Source organism: Triticum urartu, chromosome 4A (assembly GCF_056163025.1).
Source record: "Triticum urartu cultivar PI428250 chromosome 4A, HENAU_Tu73, whole genome shotgun sequence".
In the NCBI taxonomy this organism is placed as follows: Eukaryota; Viridiplantae; Streptophyta; class Magnoliopsida; order Poales; family Poaceae; genus Triticum; species Triticum urartu.
Window position 1 is genome coordinate 551311767 of NC_141876.1, and position 15291 is coordinate 551327057.

Sequence of the window (15291 nt, forward strand, 5' to 3'; positions counted from 1 at the left end):
ATGGGCATGAATACACAAAGGGGTACTATCTTGCAAATGGTATATACCCTCCTTGACGCACATTTGTCAAGAGCATCAAAGAACCCAAAACTAAAAAACAATGTGAATTTGCAAGGGTGCAAGAGGCGGCCCGAAAAGACATTGAAAGAGCATTCGGTGTTTTGCAATCCAGGTTTGCCATTGTCCGTGGTCCTGCTCATTTTTTGGATAAGAAAACCTTGAAAAATATCAATGACATGATGTGTTATCCTACACAATATGATTCTTGAAGATGAGAGAGGAATGAACATGGAATTCTTCTACGACAATGTGGGTAGCCGTGTCAAACCAGCTAGAGACCATAACTGCATTAGAGCTTTTCCTCAGACATACAAGGAGATTGAAAATGCAAACACACACTTTCAATTTCAGGAGGATCTCATTGAGCACCATTGGCAAAGGGCTGGACAATGACTCATTTTTGTATTCATTTGTATTTGTATTCATCACAAGTTTTGTATTGCATTATTTAATTTTGATTCGTTCATTTGAATAATTATTTGTAATGTGGATGATTTTTGTATTATGTTGGATTTGAATAATTATTTAGTTTGCTTCCATTTGTTGTATTATGTTGGATTTGATATTTGCGGGGCAATGAGATGCGGGATGCAGCGGTGCAAGAGCAGACACCGTAAACCGACCCGTATAAAAGCATATTCCATGAGTATACTTTTATACGGGTTCGTTTGAGGGGTCTGCATCTGTGGCCGTCCGCGTCGGCCCGCATAGGCCATTTTGCACGAACTTCAAACGCGTTTTGCGGGCCGGCGGGATGCGGGGTCTGCTAGAGTTGCTCTAAGTTACTACCCCTGATAGTTAGCACTTTTTTCGTTGGCGATTGAGGAATCCATGAATCCTCCCATATGTTCACCTTTTGAACATCTCCAATCCTCCAAATATACCCACGTCTTAATGTGTCTACCCCGTCCATAATGCTCTGCCATGTGAAAGATGATTTTGGCTTTACACTTTCCTCCAGTAGGTCTCTTTCTGGATAGTACTTAGCTTTCGGAATAGTTGCACACAATGAATCTGGGCTATCAATAAGACGCCAGGCTTGTTTTGCTAGAAGTGCAAGGTTGAAATAGTGGATGTCCCTAAATCCCATACCTCCATATTTCTTTGGTATGCATATCTTTCGCCACGCGAACCAATGCATCTTTCTATTTGTTGCGTCGTCACCCCACCAAAACAATGGATGGCATGTGTGCAGCTCATTGCTCAAGCTCCAGCTTCGTGCAGCAAAAACATTAATCTGCATGGGTATCGAACTCACCCATCCGTCGTATTGGGAAATCTAAAAAAAGATACATATTGAGAGGTAAATTGTGGTGTCTGTGTCCAGCTGCTTCACCAAATCGTAGCATCAGATTAGCTTCTTTCTTGTCATCCTATCATTTTTCTGTTGCAATGCACGGACATATGTGCTAGTATTTATAAAAAAAATAAGCCGTACTACGGAACAATTCTTTACAAGTTCAACAAGAATATCTACCTTGATTCTCACCCATGCCGAGATGATTAGCCCTTTTTTGACTATAAGATCGATCCATCTATTACTCCTTTCATTCCACAATGTAGTGCACCCGTGTTTTCTGAGATTCAAGTTTGATCATAAATTTAACCAACGAGACCGATTGCAGCGGGAGAAAAAATTATACCACTGAATTCGTATTTTCGATATGAATTCAGTGATATAATTTTTGTTGTCGTCGTAGTCAGACTCGTTGGTTAAATTTAGAATCAAACTTAAATCTCGATAAACGCAGGTGCACTACATTGTGTAATTGTGACGCCCTCGATTCAATTGTACACTAATCATACATGCAAATGTGTACGATCAAGATCAAGGACTCACGGGAAGATATCACAACACAACTCTAGACACAAATTAAAATAATACAAGCTTTATATTACAAGCCGGGGGCCTCGAGGGCTCGAATACATAAGTTCGAATACACAAGAGTCAGCAGAAGCAACAATATCTGAATACAGACATGAGTTAAACAAGTTTGCCTTAAGAAGGATAACACAAAAGCAACATCGATCGAAAAGGCAAGGCCTCCTGCCTGGGAGCCGCCTAACTACTCTTGGTCGTCGGCGGTCTTCACGTAGTAATAGGCACCCTTGGGGTAGTAGTAGTCATCAGTGGCGTCGTCTGGCTCCTAGGATCCGTCATCTGGTTGCGACATCCGGAAAGAAGAAAGGGGGAAAAGAGGGAGCAAAGCAACCGTGAGTACTCACCCAAAGTACTCGCAAGCAAGGATCTACACTACATATGCATCGGTGTCAATGAAATGGGCTATATCTGTGGACTAGACTGCATAATGCCAGAAGAGAAGGGGAAAGCCTAGCCTATCGAAGACTAGCACCTTCAAGCATCTTGCAACATTTAGAAGAGTACAGATCAACATAATGTAAAGTAGTAGTAGTGTTATCAACCTCGGCCAGAGATCCTTTCTCGACTTCCTGCGAGAAAGCAATCCCAGAGCCATACTATCGATTTCTCATAACCATTTCTTATCTCAAGTAACCAGTTCTAGTTGTATCGATCGGGATACAACTCCAAGTGTCCGTTACCGTAGGACAGGCTATCGATAGATGTTTTCTTCCCTGCAGGGGTGCACCAACTTACCCACCACGCTCGATTAACTCCGGCCGGACACACTTTCCTAGGTCATGCCCGGCCTCGGACAAACGATTCGCAGCGACCCGACCTAGGCTTAATAGAGAGGTAAAGCACGCCGGACTAAACCTATGCCCCCAGGGGTCTTGGGCCATCGCCCCGGGAACTCCTGCACGTTGCATGGGCGGCCGGTGAGCAGACCTAGCTACCTCCTTAAAAAGGCAGGAGCTTACCAGTCCAACCCGGCGCACGCCGCTCACTCGCTGACGTCTATTAAGCTTTGGCTGATGCATACGACGCAGAACGCCCATACAATGCCCACGTGATGGTTAGTGCTATCAGGCCAGAGGCCCCTCGGATCAAATATCCAAATCGTAGTGGATTAGGAGCACGCGGTAACGAGCAGAGACTCACGATCGATGTGACCCCGTCACCCCGTCTCGAGTACTTGCGGCAAGGGCTAAGAATGCCCGGCCACGCCTCGTAAGTATCTCGCGGGCACCTTCCAGGTCAACCCGACTCCACATCACTCGCTATTAAGCTCGTGCGGGTACCCCTCAGGGCCGACCCGTCTTTAGTAACATGGTTCGGTGTAAAGTCATAGTAACCATAGTAATTGTGTGTCTAACACCAAGGGGGAAAACCCGAGGAATCACCCCCGGTGAATTCCACTCGATGTAATCATCAAGGTGAACGTAAGAGGATCCACCCTCGAGGTTCACACTTGAGGGGTTGCACTACGGAGCCGTATCGGAAGTGGTTAAGGAGGAAATCACCCTCGATGACCTCGACCATATAGCTACACTACAAAGATCTCATCAGGAGTGATGTAAGAGGTTCCACCCTCGTCACTCGATGGTAACTTTGCAGAGTCGTACAATTAGGGGGGTGATGTGCGGTGTCGGGGCCTGGACGTCGATCACGTTGATCGAGTCATTGAACATAAAGCGAGGCAACTGGGACAAGGTGGGGTCACTGATGGATCTCTAACCAACCTATACTAAGCAGTTTAGGATAAGCAGGTAAGGTATGAAAGCAGGTAACAAAAACAGGTTATGCATCAGAGTAGGATCATACAGAAAGCAGTAGCAGTTCTAATGCAAGCATGAGAGGGAAAGAAATGGGCGATATCGGAATGCTCAAGGAGGGTTTGCTTGCCTGGAAGCTCTGCTAAAAAAGAAGAAGTGTCGTCGACGTAGTCGATCACAGGGGCGCATCGGTCTCGGGGTCTACCGGAGAGAGAAGAGGGGGAAGAAACAGTAAATACAGAGCAAACAAATGCAACAGAAAGCACGACATGGCAGTAAGCTACGCTAGGAGTGCTTTAACGCAGTACTACACGTTGCAGACAGAGAGAGAAAACATCCGGAGGGGTTTTCCCGGCGTCTGGCTTTTTACGGACAGACGAAAGAGAGGGGACGGTTCCATGTTCAGCATTCTAGGAGCACGTGACAGATGAAAGGACCGCGTATTTGGATTCGTCTCGTCGTTCTGAGAAATTTTCATGTATAAAACTTTTTCGTCCGAGTTACGGGTTATTTTATATTAATTTTCGAAGTTTAAACAATATTTTGTAATTTCTAGAATTATATTTTAATTTGAAAATAAACTGAAAATGCTAAGTGCACACAGAGAAGTGTACCCAGCAGTGGCTACAGAGGATGACAAGTGGGGCCACGTTGACTGCCTAGTCAGCAGTCAACATTGGACTGTTGACTGGTCCACTGACCGGGGGGACCCACCTGTCATTGACTCCACTATTAGCAGTGTCTTTAATTTTTTAGAAAACTTAGTTAGCATGTGGGGCCCGTCTGTAAGTGTCACCTTTTAGTAAAACTAACCTAACCTTTTAATTAATGATGGGGGCCCATTTGTTAGTGGGGGGGGGGGGGGGGGGGGGGGGTTGTTAGCGCCTAATCGAAAGGCCAGGGGCCTGGTACCCATCGACACCGAGGCCAGACCGAAGCTCTGTGCGCACCGGCTACCAGAGGCACGGCGAGGCCGGCCGGCTGGCGCAGCCGCGAGCGGGGGGAAGGCGAAGCCGGCGAGGAGGGGTGGTTGGGGCGCGGCTGCCGACGCTAGCGGCGGGCGGAGGCAGCGGCGGCGGTCCGGCAGGGGCGGGTGCGAGGGAGGAGCCGTGCGGGCACGGGCGGCTGAGCAGCAGCAGGTGCGAGCAGGCGCATGGCCAAGGGCGCGGCGCCGGAGCTCGGGTGAGCTGCGGTAGCGGCGGCTGCGGCCGGCAGCACACGACGACGGGAGCGGCGAGGGCGAGGCCATGGCCATCCGCGGCCGGCCGGAGCAGTAGGGCGGGGGCGCGGCCTCCAGCGCGGACGCGCGCGCACGCGGCCTTGGCCTGGAGCGCAGGGGCGGTGGGGGGCTGCGGTCGCCGGCGGCAGCGGCGCGGGGCGAGAAGCAGGGGGCGAGCGGGGCAAGCGGCGGCGCAGGAGCGGCGACGCTAGGATGCGGCGGCAGCAGAGTTAGGCAGCGATGCGGCGGCAGCACAAGAAGTAGTAGCGGAAGCTACGCAACACAGCAGCAGGGGCCGCGGGCTCACGGGCGGCAAGCCCGGCCGCAGGCGGCGAGCGCAGCAGCAGATGGCACAGGGTGGCGCTGACGCGGCCGGGAAGAGGCAGACGCGACCCCGGCGAAGCCGAGCACGGCTAGGGACGGCGGTACGCGGGCGCGGAAAGAGGGCTTGCGAGCGAGGGAAGCAGCCGCACGCCGCAGCAGCAAACGGCAGCAACAACGCAGGAGTAGGAGCCGCACACACGCATGTACGCGTACACAGGGGGGTTCGGGCACGACGGTGATGGCGGCCTACAATGTCTACGACGATAGATCGAGGACAGGAAGGGGGGAATCGGCGGAGAGGCTCACTGCGGTGCTCGTGGACGAGGTCGGGGAGCGCGGGGGTAGCCGGATGCGTTGAGCTCGTCGACGGGAGGCGGCGGCCGCAATGGGGAACCGGCTCGATGCCGAGCATATGGTGTGGTCCTGCTTGGTTCAAGGCGCGTAGACGAAGGAGTCGGCGACGAGGAAGCTCCTCGACATCCTCCCAAGCGCCGGGGAGCACGGTGGCCGCGGGATCGACGGATACATGGCCACGTGTGGTCCGGCCTGGAGCGAGGGAGGAGAGATCGAGACGGGGGACTGGGGGAGCTAGGGTTTGACCAAGAGGGGTTGCGGCCTCAAGTAGTGCTGGGAGGGTTGGGATGGTTGGCACGTGGCCGGTCCGGCCATGGACGCGCGAGCAACGGCCACGGCGCCATGGATGAACAGGGGGAAGGAGATAAGATGGGGGAGTTGGGTTGGGCCTCCATGTAGCCATAGAGCCCAAGTGCACACTAGTTTCCTGCTTCTTTTCTTTCTTTTTATGTATTTCATTCAGCCACTGTTCATATTTATTTGAGTGACAAAAATGGATTTAGTCAAACTTGAAATTTGGCACACAATTCGAGAACAACATTGTGGTGTTGCATAAAAAGTTTTAGAACTAACGGAAATGTTCAAGCAATTTTAGAAATTGAATAGGTCAATTAATATGTTGTTGGACCACTTTATATTTCCCTAGGGACTAAATGGTGAACCAAATGATGTTGATTTCTACATGATAATTAGTTAATGAAAATTTGCAACTCAGCAAACATTTTTGTTTTACCGATTGAAGGAATAAGAATTTGACTTGTTTTGGAAGTTGAATTTGATACGTATTTGAACCAAAGTAAGATTAGCAACAGTAATTGCGATGACTCGACACCATTAACATGTGATTACTGTAGCTTAATTATCCGGGCGTTACAGTAATGAAGGGAGTATATTATTAAAAGATAGAAAACGAACCAGTCAGATTGAACATTGGAAAAAGAGTTAAAAGAACGGGTGACAAAGAAAGAAGTACGCATCTATGTTTCCTAATATCCTATACGTTTCAAAAAAAAATCGCCAGCCATGCAATATTGGTATCCGTAGGAGAACCAAAACACCGGGCAAAAAGAGAAAAGAATTCCTTATTTGACCCTTTCTTAAAATTTACTTTTCTATTTGGCCCACAATAAAATTTTCTACACTATTTGAAACCTAAAATAAATTTTGTTTCTTATATGACACTTTCGTCCATTTTAGGCACTAACGGTGTTAAGTGTGAAGCAAAAAGAACATTTTGCCCCTAGTACATTGTGTAACTATCGTGGATGTAGTAAAAAATCAGTTCACCTATGTTTTAGGGTTGTTCAATGGATGATGCACATGTATATGTATGCTCCAATAGTTTTCTCCCTACGTAATCCGGTCCACGACTATGTGAGAAAATATAACTTTGATCTATCAAAGTAGTGTTGTATGACGTGTAGGTCCCACGTATTGCTAGAAATGTATGAAAATAAGAATATATTCAATATTGGGCTCTATTTGTAGAGTTCATCATGTAGAATAGAGTGTTGCAAAAAGATTGCAGTTTTACACTTTAATTTAAGAGAAATAATTGTCAAAAGGGAGAAATACGTGCATGCAAAATTAGCCAAGTTTGTAATTTACATGCATGCATGCAGCCATGTATATATTTTCGCAAATGTTAACGCCCACACGTGTGGCACGAAACAACATGGCCTAAACGCCTTTCGAACTATTCATTTTGCCACATCAAAACAGAGGACATCAGCGGGAATCTTTTTGCTTTTTGGTTTTCGGCTTAAAAATTGTTTTATCTCATAATTAAAAAATCCAATTAAAAATCCGTTTCATCATTAAATCCGTCTCGACGAGATCTTCAAAACTAGATCCCATGTTGATATGTTTCGATAAAAATTTTTTTGGCCAAAAGTTGCCATGATGTTTACACTGTAGTTGCCATAGTGTTACACTAAAGTTGCCATGTGGCAATTTTAGTTTATAGAGCATGGCAATTTTAGTATTTTGACCATGGGAATTCCACTACTTTGACCATGAAAATTATTTTTTGTATGAACCATGGCAATTTTAAGTACATGTATCATGGAAATTTTAGTATATGGTCCATGGCAAGTCTAGCTTCTTAATTACCTGTTTTATAATATGTCAAAATTTATTTTTAAATGTAGAAGAAAATAGCTGAAACATATCATGGCAACTTCAGTGTAAACACCATGACAATTCATGTGCAATAGACATGACAGCTTTTAAAAGTCGTCAAAATATATTGATATGAGATATAATTTCAAAGATCTCATCACAATGAATTTAATGGTGAAACCGAATCTTTAATCGGATTTTTCATTAAAGAAATAAAGCAGTTTAAAAATTAAAAATCCAAAAAAAAATCACATTCGTGCATGCAGTGATATGGCGTAGTCTGTACATTATAAGGCGTGTAGGTGGGTGTCACTCCCATCACATATGTGGACGTTATCAACTTTCTATATTTTTTCTACTAATGTATACGAGTTGCATCCAACTATCCATGGTGACTCAACAAGCCAAGGCCCACATAGCATGGAGCTGGTCGCCTCGCTCCCTAACGTTAGCAATCAGCGATCGGTTTGATACAACTCCCAACTATTGAAGAAGACGCCGTGCTATGTCTGATTATCGTTGGCGTGCATATTTCATCGTGACTGCCGCGCATCGCAGGCATTTGCCATCTGCAACTCATGGCACCACGTATGAGCAGCCGCGCCTGTGGCGCCATGTGCGTGGATGCCCAAGGCCGAGACTGCTTCAGCGCCGTTGGCTAATCAGCCGTTGACTCTGTAATACCGACTATAGGTATGCTAGTATAATTTATAAAGAGAAGTGCATTTTTCAACCCCAAACTCTTACCCTAGTCTAATTTACAACCCCGAATTTAAATACCATCTAAATTTTAACTCTTAAAACCGGTCAGGATTTAACCCTCCCCTCTTTGTTGACCGATTTTATTTAGGGGTGACCGGTTTTGAACAGTTAACGGGTCCAATCAGCATGCCACGTCAGATTTTTTTCAAATTTCAAGAAAATATAAATAAAAATCTGTAAGATCGGGAAAAAATCCGGGAAAATAAAAAAACAATTTCTGGAAAAAAGTTTGCGAAAAAATTCAAAAAAAATTTCCTATAATTTTCGGGAAAAATAAAAAAAGTAAGTTTTTTAAATTACTTTTTCTAGAAATTTTAATTTTTTATTTTACAGTTTTTTATAATTTTCTTTGGAATTTGATTTATTTCGCCTGTAGTTTTTTAATTTTAAGTACTTTTCAGTTTTTCATGGAAATATTGATAATGTTGTTTCCGGAAATTGAATTTTTTATTTTCCCCTGATTTTTTCCTGGAAATTTGATTTTATTTATTTCTTTTCCTGGATTTTTTTTCCGATTTTACGGATTTAATTTCTTTTGCTGACTTGGCATGCTGACTGGACCTGTGGACTGGTCAAATCGGTCAACAAAGAGGGGATGGTTGAATCCTAGCCGGTTTTGAGAGTTGGGGTTGTAGTTTAGACGGTATTAGAGTTCGGGGTTGTAAACTAGACCAGGGCAAGAGTCCGGGGTTGAAATATGCACTTCTCTCTAATTTCTACGGATGGTTTGTACAACTTTTACACACACAGACACGTTTACCTAAGAAAAAGATATTGAAGCATACTCATACACGTGCAACATCCATTGAACATTGCTAAGATATTTTTTTGCGGGTGAACATTGATGAAATATGGATGAATTGATTGCTTTTTTACTACATCCAAGGTAGTTACACAATGCATTAGGGGCAAAATGGTCTTTTCGTCTTATACTTAACACAGTTAGTGTCTAAAATGGACGGTAGTGTCATATAAGGAACAATATTTATTTTAGGTGTCAAATATGAAAGAAATTTTATTTGGCTCAAATAAGGAAGCAAATTTTACGAAAGGGCCAAATAAAAAATTCTCTCTTAACTTAACACATGATGGAGTCACGTGACCCAACGGTCTAGTGATTGGTTGTCCATAGTCTCTTATCAAAAATGCTACATCGACGGACTCATTACAGAGAAATGACGGAGCTTCCAGCTAACTAATACCTTGCCCCCTCCTCCCTTTCTGATTTTCAGGGGGTGGGGCCCTCCCTCCCCCTTTGGTCCAACCACAGATTGCCATCTCAAATTTACCCTGTAAAAGGCCTGTAAGACTCTGTTGATGTAGCATTGCTGGTCTCTTATTAGGTGATGATGGATGATAATTTGCCTTTTTTACACAGAAGATGTGAGGTACGCTAGCATCAACAGCTGAGTTTCCTTTTTAGCAAACAAATGGTAAACATACATACAACGATTGTGAGAACTGCGCAACGAAATGAGTTGTAGAAGAGAAATAATAAATGGCCATTACTCTTTTGGATTTTGAAAATGCCATTACTGTTTTGCTGGCCGTGGTGCAGTGACAAAGCAAAGGGAGAGTGCGAGAACACGCGGAGCCAGCACTCGGGGCTAAGAGTATCTTCAATAGCAGCTCTATTTTTAGACATGAGGCATTTTTAAGGCACGAGAGGGCAAAAACCATCCTCCAATGGTTGCCCAATCACAATTTTTTAAAGAAAAAAATTTGGCAACCTTAAAAACACCATGTTGCAAAAATACAACACTTCGGCTGCTGCCACAAAATCGTGCGGCTCCACCCATATGCCCGTGCGTGACCGTTTTGAGTTCGATTCGCCGCTAGAGGCCACCGCCGCCGCTCCGCCGGCCGCCCCTGATTCCACCCCACCCGCTGCTCCTCTCCGCCACCCCTCCTAGTCGACACCGTTTCAATTTGGTGTCCGCCTGCGACGGCCGCTGGGCCAACTGCCGCCGCTTAGGGGCCGCCGGAGCACTGTAGCATGTCGCCCGATCGCCACGGCCGAGCAGAGGGCCGACGAGCTTGGGGCAGCGAAGGCGCATCTTTTGGCCACACAGCCGCCTTCCGCACATCGTCAGAGCACATCCGGTGGCCGTTTCTACACAGATGTGTGAGGGGCGCTAGCATCAATAGGTGAGGGTTTTTTAGCAAACAAAATAGTAAACATACATACAACGATTGTGAGAATCGCACAACGAAACAAGCTGGCGACAACCTTCTTAGAAGAAAAATATAAAGAAAATTGAGACAAAGGGAAATAATAAATGGCCATTACTGTTTGGGTATTTTGGCAATGCCATTACTGTTTTGCTGGCCGCGGCGCGGTGGCAAAGCAAGGGAGAGCGCGAGAGCAGGCGGCGCCAGCACTCGGGGCTAACGGGCCCTTGGGTTTCTCGGACTACAAATGGGGCGCTACCCACCCCGAGCCGCCGCGGAACAGAGGAGACAGACAGCGGAGGAGCCCATTACGGTCCACCACGGTCAAAGCAGAGGGATGCCCCCCGTCGCAACGGCTAGTCGTGCCCGATCCTCCCCTCCCCTCCCCGTCCTGTCCTCGTCGCGCCGCCCCTCCGATCCCCCTTCGCGCCCCCGCGCCGCCGACCACCCAGCAGCCACGGAGAATCGTAAGTGACGCCCACACCCTCGCATCGTCTGTCCGCCCTGTCGATCTTATTGCACGCTTTTAACTCTGGATGCCATCGGGTGTTTGGTTGGCTGATGTGCAGCTGCACCGGCGGCGGGAGGGAAGCCGTTCCTGCTGTCCGTGCCGACGGTCACCGAGGAGGCGCCACCTCCGCTCTGCGCCGTCCAGATGGAGGGACTGGTAATTGCTCTCGACCCCCCTTTTGCCTCCATTCGGCACTAATTCGTTTGATTTAGTGCATCTAGATTGAGGTGATTGCTGATTTTTCATAGGGGAAGTTTGCAGTTAGTTTGCCGTGCTATGGAGCCAAGATATTAGTTAGGGGAACCATCTTGAAGTAGAAATGAGTATTCCTCGTGTGATTTGTGGTGCATAGAGGGGCTAGAACAGCGTGCAGTGGTATTGCCATAGGCCACAAATTAGATGTTGTTTTCTTGCATATGAACTCACCTAATAGATGTAACACGGCAGACACCTCCATGAATTGTTTTCCCCTACACTCATGGGTACCAGAATCAGTAGAGTTCCTACATCTGAACATATTTTTCTTCAGGATGTTGCTAGGTTGGCGTGGGATTGCCTCAACCGAGATGATGATGATGATGGAGAGCTCCTGAGATTACTGGGAAATCAAACTCCTCTGCGAGACTGCCATGCCTTCCTTGACATTGGGGGTAAGAAGCTTCTTTTTATGAGAATTGTTATAGTCCGTGTGCTATATTACTCCTGAATGATTTTCTTAAAGGAATGGGTTACTTGTGTCAGATATCACCTGCGAGGAGACACTGGACCTGGAGGAATATCGGGAACCGAAGCGGCGACGCATATTGGAGTATCCTTCTGAGGTTAATCAGCCAGATGGTCGAGATCATGAAATGGGTTCTAATTTTGTCACATCTGAGGTGGTTCACTAGTAGCTGCCCATGTTCTAAGTTCGTATCCTTTATGCTTTGCTATTCCTTACACTATTGCTTCCTTCTCAGGTAACAGAGGCTTCACTGATTTGCACTGACGAACCACAGAGCTTAAACTGGGATATGCAGCAAGATTCAGATATTTTAGGTTTGTCCTTTTACCATACATGTCTTATTGTCCAACAACTGCCTACTATCATGCCTTTCTGTTTGCTAATTGGATATTTTGGTATCAGATATGATAAGTTCCTTGTCAAATGGGGCACCCTACGAGCCATCAGATAATCAGTTGGAAAACTACTCTGATGGATCTACTATCTACTACACACCTGATCAAATGTTGGTTCCTATCTGGTTCCATTAAAACCAATTTGCTTTAGTTCACATTTTATTAATCATGACGAGTCATTGAGTCAATCTTTGGTTTGTAGGACTCCTACCCAGGAGAGCGTTACATATATGGATTGCCAAACTGATATGCCAGGTCCGCACAAAGCACATTTTCTATATCATCTTTGAAGATCTAAAAAATTCATTCAATGTTTCTGTCAGAGTTTCCAGTCTATGCATGTTTCACCATATAGTCAGTATTTGTCCTCGAAATTCTTGTAGAAGTATATTATATTCTGTATCTTCCGTGCAATTGCATTGTGGTGTACTTGCCATTGGTGCAACGTGCTGTTGTTTGGCAACCATAGTGCCTTGATGAAACAACTGTTACTTGTTCTATCTATCTACAACAGGAACAAGTGAGATTGCACCGGCAACGGAGAATCTCATAATGCAGGAGACTAACAAACTTTCTATGCTAAAAGTATCTAAAGGTATTTCAGTTTTCACAATATCTTATTATTCAACAGCTTATCTTACACACTTGAATCTCGAGTTCGTATGTTTACCGTTTGGTTTTGCTTCCTTATTAGGAGGAAGCTCGATGATCAAGATGAAGCAAAATTTAACTACATTTATGACATGCCCATTTACCCTTATAAAACCATATTGGGAAGAAGGAAACGTCACTCTGAAGGATATAAATCAGCTAATCCATGCTCCTCCGAAGCAGCCTCCAGAAATCCTGGGAATGTCAGCTTTTTCTGGCAAGCCAGTGATTGGCAAGACCAGAATCAGAACAGAAGGGGGGAAAGGCAGCATCACAATACTAAGAACAAAGGGCTGAGGACGCCACAACTTATTTAACAGGCCATTCCCTCGATTGCTTTCAAGAATTTGGTCTTCTTGTGCAGGCCTCTATAGCTTTTCAATTTTCTTGGTCACAATTGTGCGCCATGTGTTCAGAGTTACCTTGGATGGTTAACTCGTTTTCCAAACATTCAGCATTCTTGTGTGTTTTAGTGGCATGCGGCTAATGATGTATGCGGAAATTTGAGTTCAGAGTGGCATGTGGCACTCCTTTCGTAAGTTCATTTATATAATATACAGCATCACAACCCCGACATTAGTTGCTAAAGATTAAAGCAAAAATATAGCCTGAAGCAGAGAAAACTATCTAGTTGTGTATGGTTAATCTAACAAATTTGATATATGATCCGATGAAGAGAAAAATCATCATAATTCACATGCAGTTCTCAATCTACATAAATTTGATATAGGATCCGATGAAGAGAAAAATTGTCACAGTTCACATGCACCCTTGACCAAACAGAGATAAACTCGTGTATGAAGATTGTTGACGCATAAGTTATAATGCCACCACCCAAGCAGAGTTAAGGCAGAGTTTTCTTTTTGGAAAAGGAGGATGACCCCCGGCCTCTGCATCAGAGTGATGCATGCAGCCATATTATTAAGTAAAGTACGGAACAAAGTCTGATGTTCAAATCTGGCTCACAAATGGAGCACAACAAAAAGAAAAACAGAAGATGCCACAGCCGGCGAAAATAGCAACATGCTACGATGCCTACACACCTAGCCTATTATTAGCTCGCCATCCAAATCGGTTGAAGATAAACCGTGCTACCATCTCCCAACGGTTGCACCCAATAACCAAAAGCTTCTCGGAGTCCGCATGAGTGAGTAACGACCATATACGGATCTAAGCAGTGGCTCTGTAGTTAAGGCGGAGTTGGCGCCTGGCTTTGGTGAGATTTTGTTTTTGACGAGCAAGCAGGAGCTCTGCCGATTTCATCAAGAGAGGAAAAAAATATAGAGTTGACCCGTTTATAAGAAAAACTAGGCTAAAAACCAACCCGGAAAAAAACCCACCGAGGCCAACAAAAACAGAGCACCACCACCTACATGACCTCGAGCTGGAACGATTGTAAGCAAGATCTTCAGAGACGCCTTCAAGAAGGAAAAATGATGACCGAAGACACCGCCATCACCGGCATCGACCCCCATCGATCAATAAGCTTTCGCCTAGACCCGCTCACGGTCGGCCCACCGAACATTGGGAAAGGTATGCCCCAGCCAACAACCTCCAATGTCTCTCCACTTCGCTCGACCACATCTTAATGTCCATAAGTACTCTTCAACAATGCCTCCAAAAGGAGGAGGACGCCCATAGGTGCCTATTAGAATATCTGTTTAAACCTATTGTAATCTAAACCCCTCTATCTGAACTTCTCTCGTATCCTTCTCTGTCTCCTCATTGATGTATCCTAGCGATCATCGTAAGCTTGTACACCATGGCCAGGGCTTTTCCTGTCTCTCATAAATAAACGCAACCCGACTCCCATCGGGAGTAGGAACGCTTCCACCAGATCAAATCTTACATGGTATACAGGGCTAGCCTCTTCCCTTCTATCTAGCAACACAGAAACCAAACCCTATCTTCGCCATGGCCGCAAGCTCAAGCGCCGTCGTCCTCAACCTCGGCGCACCTCCAACAGAAAAGCTTGCAAGGGGGAACTACCTCCCGTGGAAGGCGCAAGTAATGCCGACACTCGTGGAGCGCAAGTGCCCGGCCTCCTTGACGGCATCGACGCCGCACCACCAAAGACGGTGGAATTCACCAAGGTGGACAAGACCACGGCCATAGAGCCTAATCCCCTATATGGCCAGTGGCTGTCGAAGGACCAACAGGTCCTGAGCTACTTGCTCAATTCGCTGACCCCGGAGATTCTCGGACAAGTCATCGGTAAGGAGAGTACCTGTCGGGACCCCGATCCTAAGTCACACCGATCTAGCATGTAACACTTCATATCACTTTGCGGCCTCACGCACGGTATTCCCATGAGTGCCACCTTACCTGGCCCGGGACTGTTTGCGCCTTTTGGCTCACGTAT

The 15291-nt window shown here is 45.9% G+C and overlaps 1 protein-coding gene and 1 long non-coding RNA gene across 2 annotated transcripts; one reads left to right on the forward strand and one right to left on the reverse strand.

Moving 5' to 3' along the window:
- Positions 1-1933: 1933 nt before the first annotated feature.
- On the reverse strand, positions 1934-6016 carry LOC147976559 (uncharacterized). The gene is made up of 2 exons (XR_015601583.1): positions 5546-6016; positions 1934-2221 (listed from the first exon to the last, which is right to left on the reverse strand). It is a non-coding gene; the product is annotated as an uncharacterized LOC147976559 (long non-coding RNA).
- Positions 6017-10928: 4912 nt separating this feature from the next.
- LOC125554169 (protein XRI1) lies at positions 10929-13486 on the forward strand. The gene is made up of 9 exons (XM_048717767.2): positions 10929-11115; positions 11218-11315; positions 11689-11809; positions 11901-12037; positions 12119-12197; positions 12286-12388; positions 12481-12533; positions 12793-12873; positions 12973-13486. Exons 1-9 carry the CDS (start codon positions 10986-10988, stop codon positions 13224-13226), a joined length of 1056 nt encoding a protein of 351 aa, XP_048573724.2. The 5' UTR covers positions 10929-10985; the 3' UTR covers positions 13227-13486.
- Positions 13487-15291: the final 1805 nt, after the last annotated feature.